Raw genomic sequence first — 21,674 nt, forward strand, 5'->3', positions numbered from 1 at the left:
ATTTGTGGATACAAACTGTAAATCCAAAGTCTTCTTTTGGACTTGATCACTAAGGAATTGAGATTTAATCTCAATCTAATGCTCCACACACAATTATATGTTGTATTCAAAAGAATATAAAATCTTTTAAGTGCTAAAATATAAGATTATTTACTAGGTTACTTTATGATAAAGGACCATATGAAGGAGTTCATATTGCGCCACTGGCAATGATCATGACTAAAAGGGTTGAGGAAGAAAAGTTAAGAAAAAGATAAAACACTTAGAGTGTTTGTTATCATCAAAACACATAGATGGTCTACAAGTACCAAGTCGTCTAGTAAGGTTTATAGGGTTAGACTGTTTAGGGTCTCAACTATCTCCTTTTTTTTATGTTATGAAAAAAACTATAAGCACATAAACAAATAACATGTATCAAAGATATGCATAACGAAACATTTATTGAATGCATATGTGTTTTGTGTATAGGTTAAGCACAATACATAGATTTATAGATAATCAAATGAACAAACTTGAAGAATTGAAACACAAGGACTAAAGCAAGACTCTTTAAAAAATCTTTGAAAACATATATTCTCCCCTTTTTTTACATCAACAAAAAGGATTCATAAAATAAGATCATCATTGTTATGGAGGTGGTGGTTGATTATCACTGGAAGGAGGGGTTGATGGTATGTTTAGTTGAAGAAGCAAATTTGTAAAGGAAATCTGAATTTGGGTAGCAAACATAGAGATTACCTACTGAATTCATTGAGCTTGGAGTTCTTCCATAGCTCTTAATTGTTTTGTTATAGTTTGTCTCTCTTCTCAAATAGCATTTTGAATCATGAATTGCAGGATGTCAACTAGAGAAGTTGGTCTTTGAGATATAGGCATGACATGCCTTGAAAAGTACCCAATTAATATGTAAGGGGAGTTCCCTCTTGTACTTCAACTCTACATAAATATTTAATAAGTACATTTTTTCTCTCTCTGATTTAAATGCATATAGAGATGTAAGCTTCTCCCACAAGGTTCAAGCATCTGTCTTGTGAACAATAAGATTGTATATATTGTCATTCATAAAATAAAATGCCTAATAAAACCACACATTCATCGATGTTTACAATTTAATTTTTCATCATACATGGAATCCAAATTTTACGAACCAAAGATAAGTATATCTTATTATTCATAAATAACAAGTTCTTCATGTTTTTTCAACAAACATCAATTTTCTCAATTCATAGAAGTCACTTTTCTATGTGCATCCATCATTCAAGCAATCGATAGAAAAAATCCCTTACGAAAAGAGCTTTGTTACCACAAATCAATCAAAACAACTAAATCACAATTCAATAATAAAGCAAAAAAATAGAATGAAATTCATCTCAATTTGCAAGAAATGAAAGGAGCACCAACAAAAATAGAACAAAAAAGAAAAATCCAAGTACAAGAAACACATCTTTTTAATGTGGAAAACATCTTAAAGTAGGGTAAAAGCAACCGTGTTTATATGACTATATTGACTAAAACATCATTAACTAATGGTTAAATACCAATTTAAAAATTATTTTATAAATTTTTATTAATAATATAAACTACTTTACATACTAATAATTTTTTTAGTTTATAAAATAATCTATATTTTAGTTAAATAGTAACTAATTATTTTTGTCTCTAAAATTAGTCTCTATTTAATAATTTTCTTGTCACTACAAGAAAATCATGAAATAGAAACTAATTTTAGAGACAAAAAATAATTAGTTGCTATAATGACTAAATTAGAGACCATTTTAGGGACTAAATAAATTTTTGGTTTCTAAATTAGTTTCTATTATTGTTAAATGGTTTCTAAATTGGTATCTAATTAACAACCAAAGTTTTTGCTAATTAACAGAGACATGGATGACGATCAGACCCCAATCAGACCTCGATCCGGACGAGGCATCAAAGGACCTACTAGATTGAAGTGCCTCGCATTGAGACGTGCTGCTAGTGAGAAGACACGTGTTGACATCGACGTCAACACTACAGTGGCTTTTGGTCCTGAAGCAGATGAGTTTATGACCTATCTTGGAGTTGTTTCTCGTGAGAGGCTCTCCATTTTGATTAATTCATGGGATGAGGTGTCAGAGGTCGATCAGAACATGATCTGGGAGGTTGTTCTGGTAAGCTTTACATTTTGATATAATGTTTTTTAATATTCATTGATTAATTTTAATTTGGTGATGTTATTTTCCAGGCAAACTTTGAAATTTCTGATGTGGAACCGCTTCGATCAAAGATTATATCCAATATCGAACTTAAATTTCGTACCTTTAAGTCAAGATTGACTTCGAGATACGTTTTTGGCGACCTTAAAAACGGAAATCCATGTTTAAAGTACAAACATATTGATGAAGAGACATGACGTCTTTTTAAATAAAGCCGTGAAAATGAGGCTTGGATGGTAAGTGAAGTAACTTAACTTTTTTTATTTATATAACATTAATAAGTTTATCTTATTTACTTCACTTTGTTTATTTCAATTATGACAAGATCGTCGGAAGAAAGCTCAAGAGATAGCTTTGAAGAATGTTACCCCGCACGAACTCTCTCGTTCGGGGTATCGAAAACTTGAGCAAGCAATGATGGTGGAAAAGAAGCAATCTAAACAGGGGACGTCGTCTGAGAATGTGGAAACAGGGGTCACTTCTCCTCCATCACCACCTTTTCGCCATGTAAAATGGAAGAAGGCCTGAATTAAAAAGTCGGGTGCACCAAGTTCTGAGCAATCCGGGGTTTTCGTCGAAAAAATTGTAGTTATTTTAGTTATTTTCATTTATTTTAAAGCATTAATTATATTAAAAACTAATATGATTTTTGTCTTTTGCAGGATTCCTTGGAATCCGATGGTAAATTTGTTGTTGAAGGTCGTCACGATATCCTGGTTGAAGCAATTGGACGACCTGAGCACTGTGGTCGTGTTCGTACAGCTGGACAAGGGGTTGGAATTAAACTATATTTTGGAGTTTCAGAACGACAGTCATCCTCCTCCTCCAAAGAGTGCGAAACTCAAATGAAGACTAAGATACGTGAAGAATTAATGGAGAAGATGAGAAAGGAGACTGATCTGATGCGGCTAGAGATGAGAAAGGAGAATGATCGAATGCGACAAGAGTTTCTATCGCAACAACTTTGTGCTAAGCCGATTCAACCCCTTGTTAGTCCCATTCCCAAGAGCACAAAGGGGAGTTGTGCGGCTCCTACAACATTAGGGGATGATATCATTGGGCAGACGAGGGAATGTGAGCTACTGGTAGCGGGCGACAAGCTTCCTCGGGTGGTGGCCCTTGGAAAAGTCTATGAAAAGGCCACCACCTTACATAACGTTCCTTTCTCCCTTGATGTGGCGAAGGTAACAGTTGAAAAAGTACGAGTACCTAATGCTCGTGTTCCACTACCTTCAGAGACATTTGTTGCCTGGCCCATAGACCTCATTCGATTTATGCCTCAACCTCATGTAATAATTTCATTTCATTATATTAATTTTTATTTATATTTATATATTACATATAATTTAATACAAATGTTCTTTATCTTGTAGAAAGCTCTTCGGAAACCAAGTCCGGAGAAGAAGCGTGAGGTTCCAGTTGATGATCCTATAACTTTCATAGGTCTAATTGCTAGTCAGATTGGTAATCAACCTTTTGAAGTTTCGTGGGATGATACTTTTTTTTCAAATAAACACTGAACTGCCACTGATGATGTACAACACAAATTTATTAGAATTTGTAGCTAGGAATCAGGAGCTCAATATAAATATAATTCAATTTTTTATGATGTAAGTATCTTTACCTATTTTTCAATTTACTTTATGTTAAATTATTATTGATTATGCTTTAAATAATAACTTGTAGGTTTTTGCATGGAGTTTGTCTCACCGAGGAGAAGGAAAATGTGTATGGATTCTTAGATCCTGCATATACTAATCCCGTTGGACCAAGATCATATGAGACCCAAGCATACATCACTAACACCCTAGAAAAAGAGGGAAAACAAATTTATTTATGCCCTTATATTAATGAGTAAGTTTAATTATATGTCATCAATTATTACTATTTCATGTTTTAAATATTTACTAAATCTTTTCATGGATGATATAGGCATCATTGGCAGTTACTTGTCTTATCAATGGTTGATAAGACTACTGTGTGGTTTTGTTCCCTACACAAGAAGATACCCACAAATTTTAAGAATATCCTTTATACGTAAGTACACTATAAACTTTACTTTGTATGTTACTAATTAACCATCTACTAACGAGGTTTTTTGTATTGACCAGTTCATGGCATGGATATAACATCCTAAAAGGTCGATCCAGTTCAAATAATTTGAACTGGATAAGAGTGAAGGTTTGTAATTTTTTTCTTTCTCTTATAATTGTTTATCAATATACTAACTTTTACTTTTTATTAAATTATAGTGTAATAAATAACCAGGAAGCTATGAGCGTGGATATTACGTTATGCAATGGATGATTACCATTGTAAGACTAGGTGTTAAAACTGGTTGGAAAGAGGTAACATGATATGTTAAATCATTTTTATAATTCTTGAACATATATGTATCTTAAAACTAATTTATGTCAACTATATTTTGCAATGCAGTTATTCACGGAAGAAATACCAATGAATTCGGAAGCCATATCATGTGAGACATTCTTGGTCCACATATTTCATAAATTTTTATAACTCTAGGATAGTTGATCAATAATGTAGGGATTATATGTAATTTGATTACTTGTTTGTAATGTACATTTTGATTCTCTGAATTTATCTCTATATTTATGTATTTGTCTGGCTGGGTACATTTTGATTAATATACAGGTTAATTTATGTGGGTTTGGGACAAAACAGATTGCACTAAAAAAAACCACTATTTATAAGTGCAGTTATTTACCAAAGCCGCATTTGTAAATCAAGCGCATGATTTACAATTGCGGCTATTACCAAAGCCACATTCATAAATGTGATTTACAAATGCGGCTTTTATTCATAAATGTGATTTACAAATGCGGCTATCACATTTACGAATGCGACTATGGTAATAGCCGCATTTGTAAATTACATTTACGAATGCGACTTTGGTAATAGCCGCATTTCTAAACCTTATACTCCTAAACTCTGTCATCTCATTCAGAAGCATATACAACCTGAAATAGCCGCAGTTATAAATAGTATTTACAAGTGCGGCTATATAGCCACATTTGTATCTCTTTGATTTACGAATGCGTGCTGATAGCCGCATTTGTAAATGTAAAATAACCGCACTTGTTTAGCATTTTTGAGCTAGTTTTTTTTTTTTTAGTTTCTAAAATGGTTTCTAATTTAGTTACTATTGCAACTAATTATTTTGATTTCTAAAAATTGATTTCTATTTAATGATTTTATTGTAGTGTGTAGTAGTGACATATATTTGCTACAATATTTTCAATAATTATTTTTCTAAACATACTAATTTAACCCCTTTTCCACTTGAAAAAGCTAGACAAATGTGTTTTATTCTTCACTAACAAAAGAGACCAAAAAATCTCAACCAATCACTTCACTTATTCAAGGTGATATATTAGTAATTTAAAAACAGAGATTTGCTTTGCTTATTTTTAAACATATATGCAAACACAACAAAAAATTGAATCTATTTATTTTATTAAAGAAAACACTTATTTTTTTAAAATAAGGGTTTACTACTAACCCAAAGTGAAGTCAATAATTAAAGAAGTTTAGTGTTGAAAAAGGGTGAAGGTTGTTACGTTGTTGTGCAAGTAATCATGGAAAGTGACGGTTATTCTCTCTCTCCCACTCCTATAAATAGACGCCAATACTTACAGTATCTTTGTCTTGTTGTGTGCAGAGTGAAAGTTAAGGGTGGGTGAGATGATCTCCTCATCAACCAATCTCAGTAGAGGAGAAGAGAAGAATCTGGAAATAGAGAAAGAGAAAGAGGTGGTGGATACTGAATGGGATGAGAAGAGGAAAAGTGAGTCATGGAAAGAGCAAATAACAGTGAGAGGATTAGTGGTGAGCATGGTAATTGGAACCATGTACAGCATAATAGCCATGAAGCTGAATCTCTCAGCTGGATTAGTTCCAAACTTCAATGTCTCTGCTGCTCTCCTTGCTTACTTGTTTATCAGAAGCTGGAACAAATTGCTTCACAAGGCTGGTTTTGAGTCCAAACCCTTCACCCGCCAAGAAAACACCATAATACAGACTTGTGCTGTGTCATGCTACAGCATTGCCATTCACGGTACATGATAATAGCTTTCAAATCCATAGATGTAAATTTGCACATGTTTTACCCTATACATACATATATGTGTGTTGCAGGAGGTTTTGCTTCTTATCTTTTGGGATTAAACAGGAAGACATATGAGTTGACTGGAGTGGGGGTTGAGGGTAACAATCCAAACACTATCAGAGATCCAGGATTTGGTTGGATGACTGCCTTCCTCTTTGTGGTTTGCTTTGTTGGCCTCTTTATCTTGATTCCACTCAGAAAGGTACTCTCCTTATATCACCATCCTCTCATCACCACTCAAATCATATTTATATCATCACCTTCCAAATATATTTTAAAAATATAAAAAAAATTATTTTTATTTTTATGTAAAAGTTATTTTTAAAAAAATTTAAAGATTTTTCAAAAATCTAATTTAAATAAAAAAATATTAAGAAATTATTTTGTGCCATCACATGTGGATGTCAAAGTGAATTCACTTCAAATTAATTATCACCCTACTAAATAAGTATCTGTGTAGTCTCAAGCAAAAACCATTGACAAAAGTGAAAATCCTAAGCACAGAAGGTAGAAGAAATCAGCGGCACCCTCTTACTGACTGACACTTGTCTCTTCTTGAACAGATCATGATAGTTGACCTCAAATTGACTTTTCCCAGTGGCTTGGCAACAGCTGTTCTCATTAATGGTTTCCATACACAGGGGGACAAAATGGCCAAGTACACATTTTGTTGAGTCATCAAAATTTGCTCGCTTTCTTTTTTTAACTTTTTTTATTTTCCAATAGTAAAACCTCTTAATAATTAGTATAATTTTTTTATGGAATCTGCTGTTTTTATATTGTTTACCAATTAAAATTGGAGTTATAACAGCTTTTCTGATTCAGGAAGTGATAAGATATCATGCACTCATACTTGTGTGGGTGGAGATGATTAATTAACTATCTACTTGGGTGAACTTTTAAGTAGATACCCGTCAGAAGAGTAAAATTAAATTTGAAAATTTGAAAAACAGCTAAAAAAATTGTGTGAGAAACTGAGCAACTGCATGTAATAAGTTTTCTTTTCAATCTAATAGTAATCACTTGTGAAGCAAAACAGAGAGAATGATAGAGATGAGTATTGCAGGAAGCAAGTTAGCGGGTTCTTGAAGTATTTTTCCATGAGTTTCTTGTGGGGGTTTTTCAAGTGGTTTTTCTCAGGGACACAGAGCTGCGGATTCGCACAGTTTCCTACTTTTGGATTGCAAGCTTGGAAGCAAACGTATGATCTTGAAAGTTTAAGGAAGTAATATTGGTGGCGTAGGTATTGGTACTAATGTAATCTAGTTTTGTTTGAATTTGCAGATTCTATTTCGATTTTAACATGACATATGTGGGGGCAGGGATGATTTGCCCACACCTGGTGAATCTGTCTCTGCTGCTGGGAGCAGTTCTCTCCTTTGGACTGATGTGGCCACTCATCGATCAGCGTAAGGGGCAATGGTTCCCTACCAATTTAGAGGAGAGCAACATGAAGGCATTGTACGGCTACAAGGTCTTTCTAACAGTTTCTCTCATCCTGGGTGATGGCCTATACAACTTCGTCAAGATTCTTCTTTCCTCATTCCTCAGCGTACTTCAAAAAATTAAGAACCGTCAAAGTGGTAAGACAACTCTCACACTACTTTGAATCAATTTAACAACAAAAAGAAAAAGGAAGAGAGAGAGATATATATACTGTGGTTCTAACGTGCAGCGGCGATAGACGAGGAGGGGAATAACAACGGGGAAGAGCTTAAACAAAAGGAAGTGTTTCTGAGGGACAACATTTCGATGTGGATTGGAAGCGGCGGATACATAGTGCTGTCGGCGGTTTCCGTGGTGGTAATCCCGTTAATGTTCCCTGAGCTCAAGTGGTTCTACGTGGTGGTTGCTTACATTCTGGCCCCGTCCTTGGCCTTCTGCAACGCCTACGGAACGGGTCTCACCGACATGAACATGGCCCACAACTACGGCAAAGTGGCGCTCTTCGTGGTGGCAGCCATGAGCGGGAGAGAGAACGGCGTGGTGGCGGGAATGGTAGGTTGCGGTCTGGTGAAATCGGTGGTGTCTGTGGCATGCACTCTGATGCAGGATTTCAAAACGGCGTATTACACGCGCAGTTCTCCGAAGGCCATGTTCGTAGGGCAGTTGATCGGGACTGCGTTGGGGTGCGTGATAGCTCCCATGAGCTTCTTTCTCTTCTACAAAGCCTTCGACGTGGGGAACCCACACGGGGAGTTCAAGGCTCCCTACGCGCTTATTTACCGAAACATGGCGGTGCTGGGCGTGGAGGGTTTCTCAGCTCTTCCCCAGCATTGCCTGCAGATCTGCTACGGGTTCTTTGCCTTGGCAGTGGCGGTGAACATGGTGAGGGACCTCTGCCCAAAGAAGATTGGGAAGTGGATGCCCTTGCCCATGGTGATGGCTATACCCTTTCTGGTTGGGGCCTACTTCGCCATCGACATGTGCCTGGGAAGTTTGGTGGTTTATGTGTGGCACAAAGTCAACCCTAACAGAGCAGAGACCATGCTTTCTGCAACTGCCTCTGGACTCATTTGTGGGGAAGGCCTGTGGGCGCTTCCCGCTTCCATTCTCGCTCTTGCCAAAATTCACCCTCCTATCTGCATGAAATTTTTTCCTTCTTAAGCCACACTCATTGCCTCATCTTTTCTATCTTAAAAGGGAAACAATCTTCTCACTCATTTCAAATAAAATACATTATTCTATAACCTCTCCAAGATGTCAATTTATGATATAAGTGATATGTTTCAGCTACATTTAAAATTAAGCATGGAAAAAAAAATCAATTTATTGGTAAAATATTGAGATATACGATAATTGAATTAATCTCTACTTTTCTCTTTCATGATGTTGTAGTACATTTGAAGACTTAAGATTACTTTTAAGTAATGAATATAAATAGTTATATTAAAACTTTCAACATATTTTCACCAAACATTCAATTTACCATATTTTCATGTTGTCTCGTATATTTCTCCCGAGCTCCTTTTCAACATTTTCTAGTTTCACAACACAATTATAAAAATATCATTCAAACTTTTTAGTTTTATTTATCATTCAACTTTTTTATTAATTTTAAGAAATTTACTAATCAAATATAACATCTCCCCTATATCACATTTTTTCGTCTTTTAAGTTGTAAAGTTTATAACCATTCGAAATGGAAATATAACCATTAAAGATGTCTCCTTTCGTTTGATTCTTTGAGTTTTGTTCTCTTTGATTTTAGAACATGATTCACTCAAAAATTTAAAATGGTTCAGTGAAGATTTTCCTCCAATATATGATTCAATGGTGTCATTCCACATAACTTTTGTGAGATTTTCTTCTAATATATGCTTCAAATAGTGTCATGTTTCACACAATTTTTTGGACATCTATTTAGTTGGTAAAATGCTAATTTGGTCAAAACTCTTTCGTATTCCTTTATAGAAAAACATGAACTTTGTCATTTTCATAACAATTAGGTTCTTTCTCTCGAATACATCATTAAGTATATAGCCAACTATCAATTATTTGTCTACTCCGTGATCTTCACAAAACTTTTTGAATTCATTAGCTCCTTTCCCATGTCACTTCTCAATAATTTTATAAATATGTCATTTTATTTCTCAACAAGTGCTTCAAAAAATTTTGAACACATGAAATACTATAAATTTTTTCCTACAAAATAAAGTCATGTCATGTCATGCGAGTCAAGTCATCAATAGATATAATAAAGTATCTATTTGTATTTGGGTGCTAGAACTATAATACTTGTTTGACTCTCCTTACTCCTTCCTTTAGGAATGGTTATCGATGATATTTTTCAAGGGTGCCTCCTTCACAACTTTATTTTTCTTCTCAATCTTTCATATCCCAAACACCATATTCTTTAAAAAAAAATGTAAGTCTTCTTATATATTTCATGAATATGAGAGTCATGGGTATTCGCAATGTGATTTGATTTAGTTTTGGGTTCAAAATACCTCTAAATGAAACATAAAATTTAAATGCAGTTTGGTTTGATTTGGTTTAAACAAAAAAAAAAAAATCTGAACCAAACTAAACCAATTACGTGTATTTAGTCTTATCTTTTTTACATAAAACCTAATGTTGTATCATGATAAATAATTTCATTATCTACTCCACTATAATTAAATATTTGTTTTCTTTAATATTGTGTATAATAATATTGTACTGTCCGAAAGTAATCGATGCAGCGCCTGATCAATATGCTTGAATACTCAACTAACGTAGGTTGGTTCAGATCGGTAAGGTTATGATGAATACATCGTTTCTAACTCATGTTATTCATTAATGATTATGCCTATTTATTTGGAATATTTATTTATTCAACATACGCCTAGTCTGAACAACGGGAAGTAAGATATTTTGCATGTCACCATCCTTGATAAGTACTTGATTTAAAATCCAATTAAGAAATTTGTTGTGATTTCCTGTTAAAAGGGGGATTAACAACGTTACAAAAAGAGTAGAGATCCTCAAACGAAAGGCAGGCATTATCCTAGGCAATACAGACTATACACTTACTTGATCGTCGGAGTATTGTCAATAGGTGGAGCTCCCTTCATGTCATTGTTATCCCAGAACATTTAAAAGTTGTAGTTACAAGGGAATCTTCTCAGAGACCACCTTCAAGCTCTCGACCTCCAGTTTGGAGAGAAGATTTGGCGCCCACTATGGGGTAGGTAAAATTGATCCAACACAAACCCTAGTAATTAGACAACATGAGGAATACGAGATAAGGAATATAGATGCCAGACAGAGAAGACACACCCACTTACAAAAAATCATGGAAACGATACGAACTTTTCAAGAGGATAACAAAGAAACGAATAGATAGGTTGAGGATTTTCGCCAAGAACGAGATCGTCTGTGTGAGGAATCCGTTCCGATCGTGAAGAATCTCAGGAAAATCAAGAACGACTTCGAGGGGAGGTAGACTTCTCCAAGAAATTGATGGAAGACATGGTCCGAGTGAATGAAGAACTGCAGAGAACAAACGAAGAGTTGTGAAGGACAATGCACAGGCAAGGGAGAAGAAACGTACGAGCTTGTTCCCCAGACATGTCATCACGAGACAATTCTCAATCGTTTGCACAAGCAATTATGGAAGAACCAATCCCACCTCATTTCATCACCTCAAAGGTCACACCATTTCTGTTGTGGAAGATCCTGAAAGCCATCTGATAAAGGACCATCCAAGCCACCATACACAAGAATAAACACAGAAGATTATTGTCTGTATAAATAATAGAACACTCATGTATAAGACATGTATTTTCATTTACTTTCAAGAGTATTTTGTAGATGAATCAAAGACACTCCAGAAACCCTCACTTGTTACACAAGTAAGGGTCTCTATAGCCTCTTAAAAGGACATACACAATCCTCCTTAAGCCACCAAACTTCACCATAGTTAAGCTTGCATAACTAGGGTTATGGTAGTTTAAGGAGCAAGCTACTTTCGCCCTCTTCATCTATACATACCTCAAATAAACCTCGTGTATTCAGATTTTCCATTAATTGAATGACGTATTCTGAATTAGAAGCTCATTTTCTCCTAAATCTCTCTTTGTTAGTGAGCCTCTTTTGGCCTAGTGAACCTTGGAAGGTTGGCCAAACCTCTTTCCCCTTCCTTGCACCTCCAACCACCGAACCCTAGCACCTTCATTGCCATTCGGTGCTTCTTTCTTCAAGTCCTTCCACTACCTTTCTCCATTCAACTCCACAATCAATAACTTGGATTGCATCACCATCTAAAGGCATTCAAGGCCTAAATGATAATCTCCAAGGGGTCGGATGTTGTATGGTGTAAAATGTTCATGGGCACATTCACAGGGACAACCCTTCAATGGTGTAGCGAAGTTTCAAACGGATACATTACCTTGTTTCAAACGGATACACTACAGGGTGTTTAACGAACAATTCTCAGCCAATAAAGTTGAACCCCCCCCCCCCTCGATTGCCCGACCTGTTCGATGTGAGGTAGCGAAAGGGGGAATCCCTAAAAGAGTACTTGAATTGTTTTTGTGACATCACAGTACATCTTTAAAACTCAAATGAAGAAATGGTAGTGGCTACATTTGTAAAGGGTCTCCAAGTCGGTCCATTTAATGATTTATTATTTCTAAACAGGGCATAATCCATGGCTAGGATACGGGAACGAGCAGCAGCCCATTACAAGGCAGAGGAAGCAATTCAAAGGAATGAGGTGAATGAATAGCAAAAGCAAGAAAGGTACAAGAAGAACTGACAGGAGCATCGCTCGAAAAGTATTGAGATGTCCTCGAGTTGGTGATCCGATCAGAGATACATCTTATATGTGTTAGAATATATGGCCTTAAACGAGAGGGGGGTGAATTGTTTAAGAGAGGTTTTTGAAAACTTTTCAATGTTTAACAAAATCCTTTGAATGAATCCAGAACAGAAATCAAATTAGCCAAGAATATAAGCAATAAAACAGCAAAGCAACAGAAAAAGAATCGGTTATTTATACCAGAAAAGCTTAAAGCAGAATTTAAATGAGTTTAGGGTAAGAGAGAGATACACCAACAGTTTATATTGGTTCACTTTTAAGCCAAGAGCTACATCTAGTCCCCAAAAAACCACTGGGTAATCCACTAAGTAATCAAATCAGATTACAACACACAAACCACCAAAGTAGTGACCTTAAACCCTTCAAGAAACACACTTCCTTTGGCAAAACACACCAAGAGTATTGATCTTGACCACCTCAAGAGCACACAACACTCTTTGGCAACACAACACCAGAATTATAGTAGATTGAGAAGGGATTACACTTGTTTACAGTACAAATTGAAATCAATACAATTGCAATCCTATTCCACTATCTTTGAAAATCCATAGCTTGATGTGAATGTTCAAATCTCAAAATCGACTTTGTCACAACTGAAAAACTCAAATTTGTTTCTCTTTCTTGTTTGAAAGCATAAACAAACCATTTATATATTCCAAATTTTAGTCAAAGCAATTAATGAAGAAATGTATTCAGTTGGAAATCATTTAAAGCACATTCAACAACCAAAACAGAATTTTGTTAGGATTTTCAAAGAAACAATCGGTTAAAACCACGAAACAACCGATTGTTTGGTTTGGAAGTTAAGTCAACCAAACTAAAACAATTTTCCACCTTTTCAAAAACTCCTAAGAGTAAAACAACCGGTTGATTCGACAAAACAACAGGTTATTTTTCACTTAGTTGGAAAAACACTTTATTTTCTAAAAGGTTTTAAATCACATCAGTTTTAGATTCAACAAAGGAGTGGATCACATTCTATTCTACCCATATCCCTCCCAAAACACAGCAGCAACACCAGTTTTGCATCAAACACATAGGATTTGGATTTTTCAAAGCACTTGATCACTCTTGATCAACAATATGTAGCTAAGAGAGATGGCATGATAGATGAGTCTGATAATGGCTTACCTCAACCAAAGTTTATCACGTCATATAAATCACTTAATGACAAAGGAAGATATTGTGGACAAATTGCAGTTTCCAAAGAAAATGGATCGGATACTGGGCGAACAAAAGGAAGCATGGTGGGAGTTCCACCAAGCCCACAATCATAACACTGAGAGATGTCTAACCTTGGCGTATCAGCTCGCCAAGTTGGTCAAAGAGGGTTTTTTTGGGAAAAATATCTCGAGGACTCCCACGAGAAAGAACGAAAGGGAGAAGGCGCACCAAAAAGATGCAACTACGAAGCCCCAATCCTTGTAGATTTCAACACCATAGCAACAAGGTTCTCTGGAGGGGGTCTTCGACATCTAGTCGAAAGCGTTACTCCAAGGCCATCTTGTCCTTAGAATCTCAAAAGCCTAAAACCTCATTGGTTCCCTCTTTACTTCACACCCACAAATTCTAAAGATTTCTTTCGACATGAAGATGACCTAGTGGTGTTGTCAGTCATCACTATGGGGTGCAATTGTATCTAGTTTTGATTGATCAGGACAGCTAGATAGATGTCATGTTTTGAGATTAAAGTGGATTGAAAAATAGCTCGAAAGTGTTATGATAACAACTTGAGAAGCAGAAGAGGTACATACATTATCACGACTCGCATGGGAGGATCAGACACGGAGATAGACCACCCATCCCCTGTGGGTAGACGTCCTAAACCTGTAGGAGAAGTACGAGAGGGGGAAATAAACAATTCAAAATTCAAGCTCGATGCATCACTTCACGAGGAGTTGGAAGAAAAGATCCAAAAGATCATATGTAAGAATATGGATGCCTTTGCATGGTCAACTATTGATATGTCAGGCATTGATCCCGATTCCTATGTCATCATTTGACCATGGGCGAAAAGATGAAGCCTGTGGTGCAAAGGCGCATGAAATTCAACGAGGAAAAGTGTTTCGCTATGATGGACAAAATTTTACAACCTATATTAGAATGAAATGTTCAAGCATACGTGGATGACATGGTTGTTACGTCAAAAACTCATGTAGCCTACCTAGAAGAACTATTCAGGACAATAGAGAAGCATAGTATGAAGCTTAACCGCGAAAAGTGTGTCTTTGGTGTTTAAGCTAGAAATTTCCTCGGTTTCTTGTTGACTGAAAGAGGAATAGAGGCAAACTCTGACCAATGCGTGGTTATAATAGACATGAGAAGTCCCAACAATGTGAGGGAAGTACAAAGGTTGAACGGTCGGATGGTTGCTCTATCGCGTTTCTTATCGGCCAGTGGGGATAAGAGATACCCTTATTTTCAATGCCTCCGAAAGAATGATTGTTTCATTTGGTCAGCTGAATGCGAGGAGGCTTTCAGAAATCTCAAAGAGTATATAATCTGATCTTGCAGGGGATTCGAACGTCGAAGGATTCGCCACGTCAAACTCTGTCTTCCGCAAGAACGCTCCAAGCACTCCACAAGAACTCCAAGCAAACCTGCGAAACACACCAAACGGCGCCTCTAGCGGCCGATTGCACTCCGATTGCAAAACCACCAAAGAACTAAGAACTAAGAATCTCAGCGAGACTCGTTTGCACTCTGTGATTCTCTCTCTCTATGTGTGTAAACTAGTAACTTGCAAAAATGAATCTTACCTCCCTCTGTATGAGCGCGAAATGCCTTTATATACTCTGTTGCGCGCCTAAGTTATCCGTGTACGAAGTAACTTAGCGCGTTTCTTCCACTAGGCGTCTCGTGCAACCTCAGCGTGAATACCAAGTGTGGCTTGGCTAAGCGCACGCACTATGCATCACCTACTGTGTGAACGATCACCTCCGCTTTGCACCATGCACGTTATGGGTTAAGAGAACACCGATCACCGACTGGCTTACTAGCTCTCTTAGGCCACTCTCGTGCACGGCACTACAAAGCACATAACTTCTCCTTTCTCTGATACTCTGTCACACAAGGCTCGTATGCAACGCTCTCGCTGGGAAACGTCCTTCGTTTCCAGCTTAACTGCGTACAACACGAAAACCCGATGACCATCGCTCACACCGGATGACCGATCGGTGCACCATAGCGCCACGCCCTCGGCTTCCAGGCGCTGATCTAGGTGTTGATCGCGCATCCTCTTTGACCGCCGTCCCCTAATCACCGATCACCCCCCTGGGTGACTTTCTCAATGACTCATCTGCTTCCCTGACCCACGTGTTTCACTAAGAACGATCCATGTGGCTATCCTTTGCTGACGTCACCGACTACCGATAACCGACCGGATCATAATCACACTTAGTAAACCTACTCCGAAGCTCCCCATTCGACTGTATTTTCTCGATAACTAACCGAGCAATTAGCGTGGTTATTTTGAAAGACAGAGGAAAGACTAAAAAACCTATATATTTCGTCAATAAAATCTTACAAGGCGCACAGAGGCTCCCTATCAGACTATTGTTTTTATAGACATTACTTTCAGAGTTTCACCATTTTGAATTATAATGTATGTAGAATGTAGTAAGTTATTTAATAGTTGAGCCAGGTAGGATTTTAAGGAAGAAGAGTACATGAGGAAGGATCAGGAAGGAAGGGGTAGGGGAGGGCAGAATAGTCCATCCAAAAGGTGAGGGTTGTTCCTGAAGCTGGGAATGGCGAAGTGTCTCAACCTTCCTTCTTGTTTCTTGATGAATTATTCGTAGAGGAATGCATTGGAGAAATTATCTTCCACCACTTTGTTGACATCATGCACAAACACATCCGTCTCTCCACTCTCCCTGATCCTTCCCATCATTCCAGTGGTGTAGATGGCACTCATCCTCCCAAGTGCATCCTCGTAGTACCTCGTGGGTGCATCCACCTTATCACATCCTATTTTTTCTCGTACACAACACTCGACAAACCCTTTTAAGCAAGTTGGCAAACGAAGTATCTGGGGTCTCCCACTGTTGTGCACTCCTCTCCTCTCCTCTCCCAACCTCCATTTTACGTTTGGTCTGGTTTAAATTAAATGTAGTTCGGTTTGTTCTGGTTTAAACAAACAAAAAATTTGAACCAAACCCAACCAATTTATACAACTTAGTTTGAATCACTTGTATAAATTTTTATTAATACATGTATTTAGTCTTATCTTTTTACATAACAACCTAATGTTGTATAATGATAAATAATTTCATTATCTACACCACTATAATTAAAGATTTGTTGTCTTTAATACTCTATATAATACTAAACAATTTGATTACATGTATTTGTACCTTTCTTTCTTTTATATGACGAAAGGACTTATAATAAAATATACAAGTATAATGAAAAATAAATGTGATTATGTTGCATTTATACATTGAGACATAAATACTAGATAATCCTTTTTGTTTAGTACTTCCCTGTCCCCTCCGAAAAACAAGGTTAATCCCAATGCTTCCTCCACCACCTTATGTGACATAAATACTAGATAATCCTTTTTTGTTTAGAACTTCTTTGTCCCCTCCCCCGAAAAACAAGGTTAATCCCAATGTTTCCTCCACCACCTTATTCATATGTTAAATATATTGTGTTACTCGTATAGCAATAAATTCATAAGCATGAACAAGTTAGACGCGTTAGATTTTCCTCACACACATATTTTCATTTATGAGTGAAATAATAAGTAATATAGTAATATTTAGATAATTAAGTCAAATCTCAAACCATAATACTCAGTTATGGAAAAAGAATCTAAATTGATCCAATTTTTTTTATGAATGCTCTTAATAATCATTACTCCATATATTCTTCAAATGATTTTTCATTCAAATCACAAGCTTTAATAGTTGCTTCAAAATCAATTTTGTATGACTTGATATCCATTTATCCATATACGAGATTAGAAAGTTGTATATTAGTGTTGCAAAGTCTAACATGGAAACAATCCAAATATATACAACAAAAATTTCATGTGATTCTAACTAGTTAAACTTTTTCTTTTCTTTTGTTTCCTTTTTAATCTCAATATGAACGTTTGTGAAAATTTTTGCTTTTATATATGAAGCACCTTGGACACACTAAAGCATTTTTACAACTCGAAGATATAAACTTACCACATATAATACTTTTAGACAAAGATATCATAGATCATTTAACATGTGTTTATATAGCCTTTGGAAGGTCTTATGCGTTGTAACTTACACGAAACACATATTATAAGGTTCATAACAAAGAACATATAAGAATGTACTAGTCACATTCATCATTATCACCAAAACATAATATATAGGAAATATCTAGTGGTTTCAGACTAGTTAGATTACATGGGTCTTAACATGGTATGGTGCAGACCCATCTACTCTAACATTGGCCGTCTACTCAGATCTCACATCCGTGGATGTTAAAATAGTTTAAGAGTTTGTTGCACTTACTGAAGACCACATGCAACCTTCTACATAGGTTCCACGCACATCTTACTCTAGCCAAGTCCAAGAAGAAGGGTGATGGAATCCATCCAGTCACAACATCTTCAAAATTTGGAGGAAGAATACCTAGAGCTTTATTCAGAGACTTATTAGCACATATGGGCCTAATTGGGCTTCTGTCTATCTTTTGTAGGCCCAATAAAGAGGACAAGTTTAGGATGAAGGAATGTACAAAGAATCTCAAAGGAGACCTCCACATCGTGTAAGAATACTAGAGCCTTGGTTAGACAACTACAAAAATATTGAAACTCAGGCTTCAACAAGACCAAGTCAATATCTTTTAGAGTCAGACTTTAGTTTAAATAATTGTATAAAGTAATTTAGGATTTTATTTGGGTCATGTATTGTGTCTTCTTTTAATTTTAGACCTTGTATTTGGGATAATAGAAGAGCGGGTGTGCATAGCAATAAAGTAGGTGCGTATTGTAAAGGGACTCACAACTTGGCACGGGAAGCATGGGTGTGGCATGAGAAGCATGAACACCCACTTGATTCTTTCTTAATGGAGAGGATCCCCACCAATTAAGAGGTGACATTTTTCAACCTCATTTGAGAGGATCATGAGCATAGAACATGTGACACCACTTGTCACCTTGCCAATGGAGAATTTTTAGGTTAAAATTCTTATTTTTAGACATCTAAGTCTATAAATAAGAGTGTGTCTCACCTTTCACTCACAAACTTCTAACTCCACTTCAATCTATTGAAACTCTTATTGAGATTTTTGAATGCTTCCGCTCCTCAAATCTCCTTAATCTTTCATTCAAAAAGAAATAAAAAAATATTACTATTAAAAGAAGATGATTTTCTATGAAAGGGAGTGGCTAATAAGTCAAAGGTTTTCGTTAAAAAGGAAAACGAAGAATAAAATATGAGACAAGTTATTGAGGCAAGTCTCAAATAAGTGATTGATGTGAAGAAAGTGAATAAGCAAGTGAAATATGGACGTCATACAAAGATTCAACGTCATCTCTCGCTCCACAGCACACTTCAGCGCAGCATAAAAAGACCTCTAACAGGGAATTCAGAAAATCTTTCTACAACAAGTGCTCAATAACTAAGACTTGGTAGCTCCACCTTATATACATTTAATGGAAAAGACCGTCTACGAGGTCAACCCAAATCACGTATGACCTCGTCTTACTCCAACAAACTTGAGGAAGCTTAAAGCCATAGAATAAGACATTTAGTACACTAATCCAACCTTCAAGAGACCTACCATAGCATACATTCCCTACTGTTGAAAGTGTGTCCTTAATTTCAAGTCCTTCAAGAGGTATTATGTTGTATTGTTCTCCTAAACAAGATTTATTAGATTATTGAACAATTTTTAGAATAAGTCTTTGTTTACCCCATGTCTAGTACTTCAATAAGGTGATGCATGAGTCTATTTCGGAGAATAAGGTAGTGATAAAATTCAATATCTCTTCAAATTGTATCTCTGCCTTCTGCAAGACATTCTGACTCTAAAACTCATCATTGCTCCTTTATAGGTCAAAGTAATCATGAATGTCCCAACCATTACAATGCACACATTTAGATGGTCTAGTTTTCCAACCATGTTCAGTATCCACAGAGAATAAAAGAGTTGTCTAATCTACTAAAAAAAATCTACAACATATTAGTATTGAATAAATATATCTTTAGCTACTTCACATATATTATAAAGTTTGAACAATGTTGCATAGTGGATAAAAAAGTTTAATTGAAGTAAACAATAATAGGACAATACCTTATGATGAAGTTGTGTTCTTTTATCAGGTGCTCAATTATATACGAATTTTTATTTACGGATCTGAATTCATAGGTAAATTCAGCCTTACCTATAAATATTACCTACAAACAACATTACCTACGGATATTATCCACAGATTCTGAATCCGTAGATAAATTCAGCATTACTTACCAACTATTACTACCTACAAACTTTTACCTACAGATTTTTATTACCTACGAACTATTACCCATGAATCTTTATTACCTACGAACTATCACTCACGGATCTCTATTACCTACCAACTATTATCATAATAATTATATACATAATATTAAAAATATTATTATAATATGAAGAATTATAAAATCATAATTAATATTCATAAATAATAATTACCATAACTAATAAGTATACATATTATTAATATTATAAAATTAATAATATTAATATAATAATTTAAATAATATAATTAGTATTATATTAATAATATGAATAATAATAATATTAGTAATATAACAAAATTAATAATATTAGTAATAATAACATGAATAATATTAGTAATAATAATATTAATAATATTTAATAACATTTAATAAAATTAATAATATTTAATAATATTCATTATATTTAATAATATTAATAATATTTACTAATATTAATAATATTTAATAAAATATTAATAATATTTAATAAAATATTAATAATATTTAATAAAATATTAATAATATTTAATATAATATTTATTAATATTAATAATAATAATAATGTTATTAATTTTTATTTTATTAATTATATTAATATTGATAATCATACTCATAAGTATAATAATAATCATAACATGACAATAAAACTGGTAATTAAAGCTTCTATAAACATTCAAGATAATTAAGAAGGAGGTTGATGGCAATTAGAGAATTGTTGAGTGTGAAATCAAGACGAACTTAAATATCCAAAGAAATTTTACACATGAAGTTACATTCCATAAAAGAATCAAGATCAATGTTGCACTGCATTCGGTAGTAGTGAAAGAAGAATTTGAAGAGAGATCTTTCTTTCTTTTTTTTTTCTTTTTTTTTATCAGCAAGGAATTAATGAAATAGAACGGGACACTTTAGGGGTGTCCCAACCCGTATACAAAAAGTGTTCATAGCTTAAGCATACAACTATATATGACAGAACATTCCACATCAGTGAATACACAACTTAGCTATAAAATGACCCCTGCCCCACATTAGACGTGGTCCACTTGGAAAGAAAAACTAAGAAGATGACCACTGCATAATTGCTTCAGAGATGGAGAAAAGTCTCCCACCGAAAACCATAGGCACATTCAGCTTCTTAGAACAGAAAAGAATCATGGACCCCTTCACTTCTTACCACATTATGCTAGCAGATTTTACCTCCACGTTCAGCACAGTGTCCGTGTTGCACCCTGAGAATTGAGTGTTGCTGTTATGATTGCAAAGACCTGCCATAACACATGTGAAAAGGCAAACAAAGCATTCCTACTTCTGATGCCCCTTGCTGCACCCAAAATCTGTGTCACCATCAAAGCCTTTTCACCCATTCGGTCCAAGACCTTGCTTCAGCAAACCAACCTTACAGCATCACCATTTCGCCCCACCCACCTAATGTAACATTTACTGCATACCGTTCCAGGCCATCCCTACCCCACCCAGCAGCATCAGCTAACCATACTAACACTCCAATCCAATGCACCATTCACCCCTGTGAGCCCATCGAGCGTCCAGAGTCACGTCCATAACCACGTCCAGCATCT

General features: G+C 35.6%; 1 protein-coding gene across 4 annotated transcripts; it reads left to right on the forward strand.

Moving 5' to 3' along the window:
* The first annotated feature begins 5,764 nt into the window (after positions 1–5,764).
* LOC137830934 (metal-nicotianamine transporter YSL1) lies at positions 5,765–9,014 on the forward strand. 4 transcript variants are annotated; one of them, XM_068638348.2, is made up of 6 exons: positions 5,765–6,273; positions 6,388–6,526; positions 6,888–6,982; positions 7,391–7,525; positions 7,609–7,907; positions 8,000–9,014. In XM_068638348.2, exons 1-6 carry the CDS (start codon positions 6,251–6,253, stop codon positions 8,929–8,931), a joined length of 1,623 nt encoding a protein of 540 aa, XP_068494449.2. In that variant the 5' UTR covers positions 5,765–6,250; the 3' UTR covers positions 8,932–9,014. The 4 variants fall into 4 exon arrangements, with proteins under 4 accessions (XP_068494449.2, XP_068494448.2, XP_090159808.1 ...); XM_068638347.2 differs by having other exon boundaries at positions 5,852–6,273; positions 6,354–6,526; XM_090303682.1 differs by lacking the exon at positions 6,888–6,982 and having other exon boundaries at positions 5,862–6,273.
* The last annotated feature ends 12,660 nt before the right edge of the window (positions 9,015–21,674 follow it).

The sequence above is a fragment of the Phaseolus vulgaris genome, chromosome 6 (assembly GCF_051622355.1).
Source record: "Phaseolus vulgaris cultivar YP4 chromosome 6, ASM5162235v1, whole genome shotgun sequence".
NCBI lineage: Eukaryota > Viridiplantae > Streptophyta > Magnoliopsida > Fabales > Fabaceae > Phaseolus > Phaseolus vulgaris.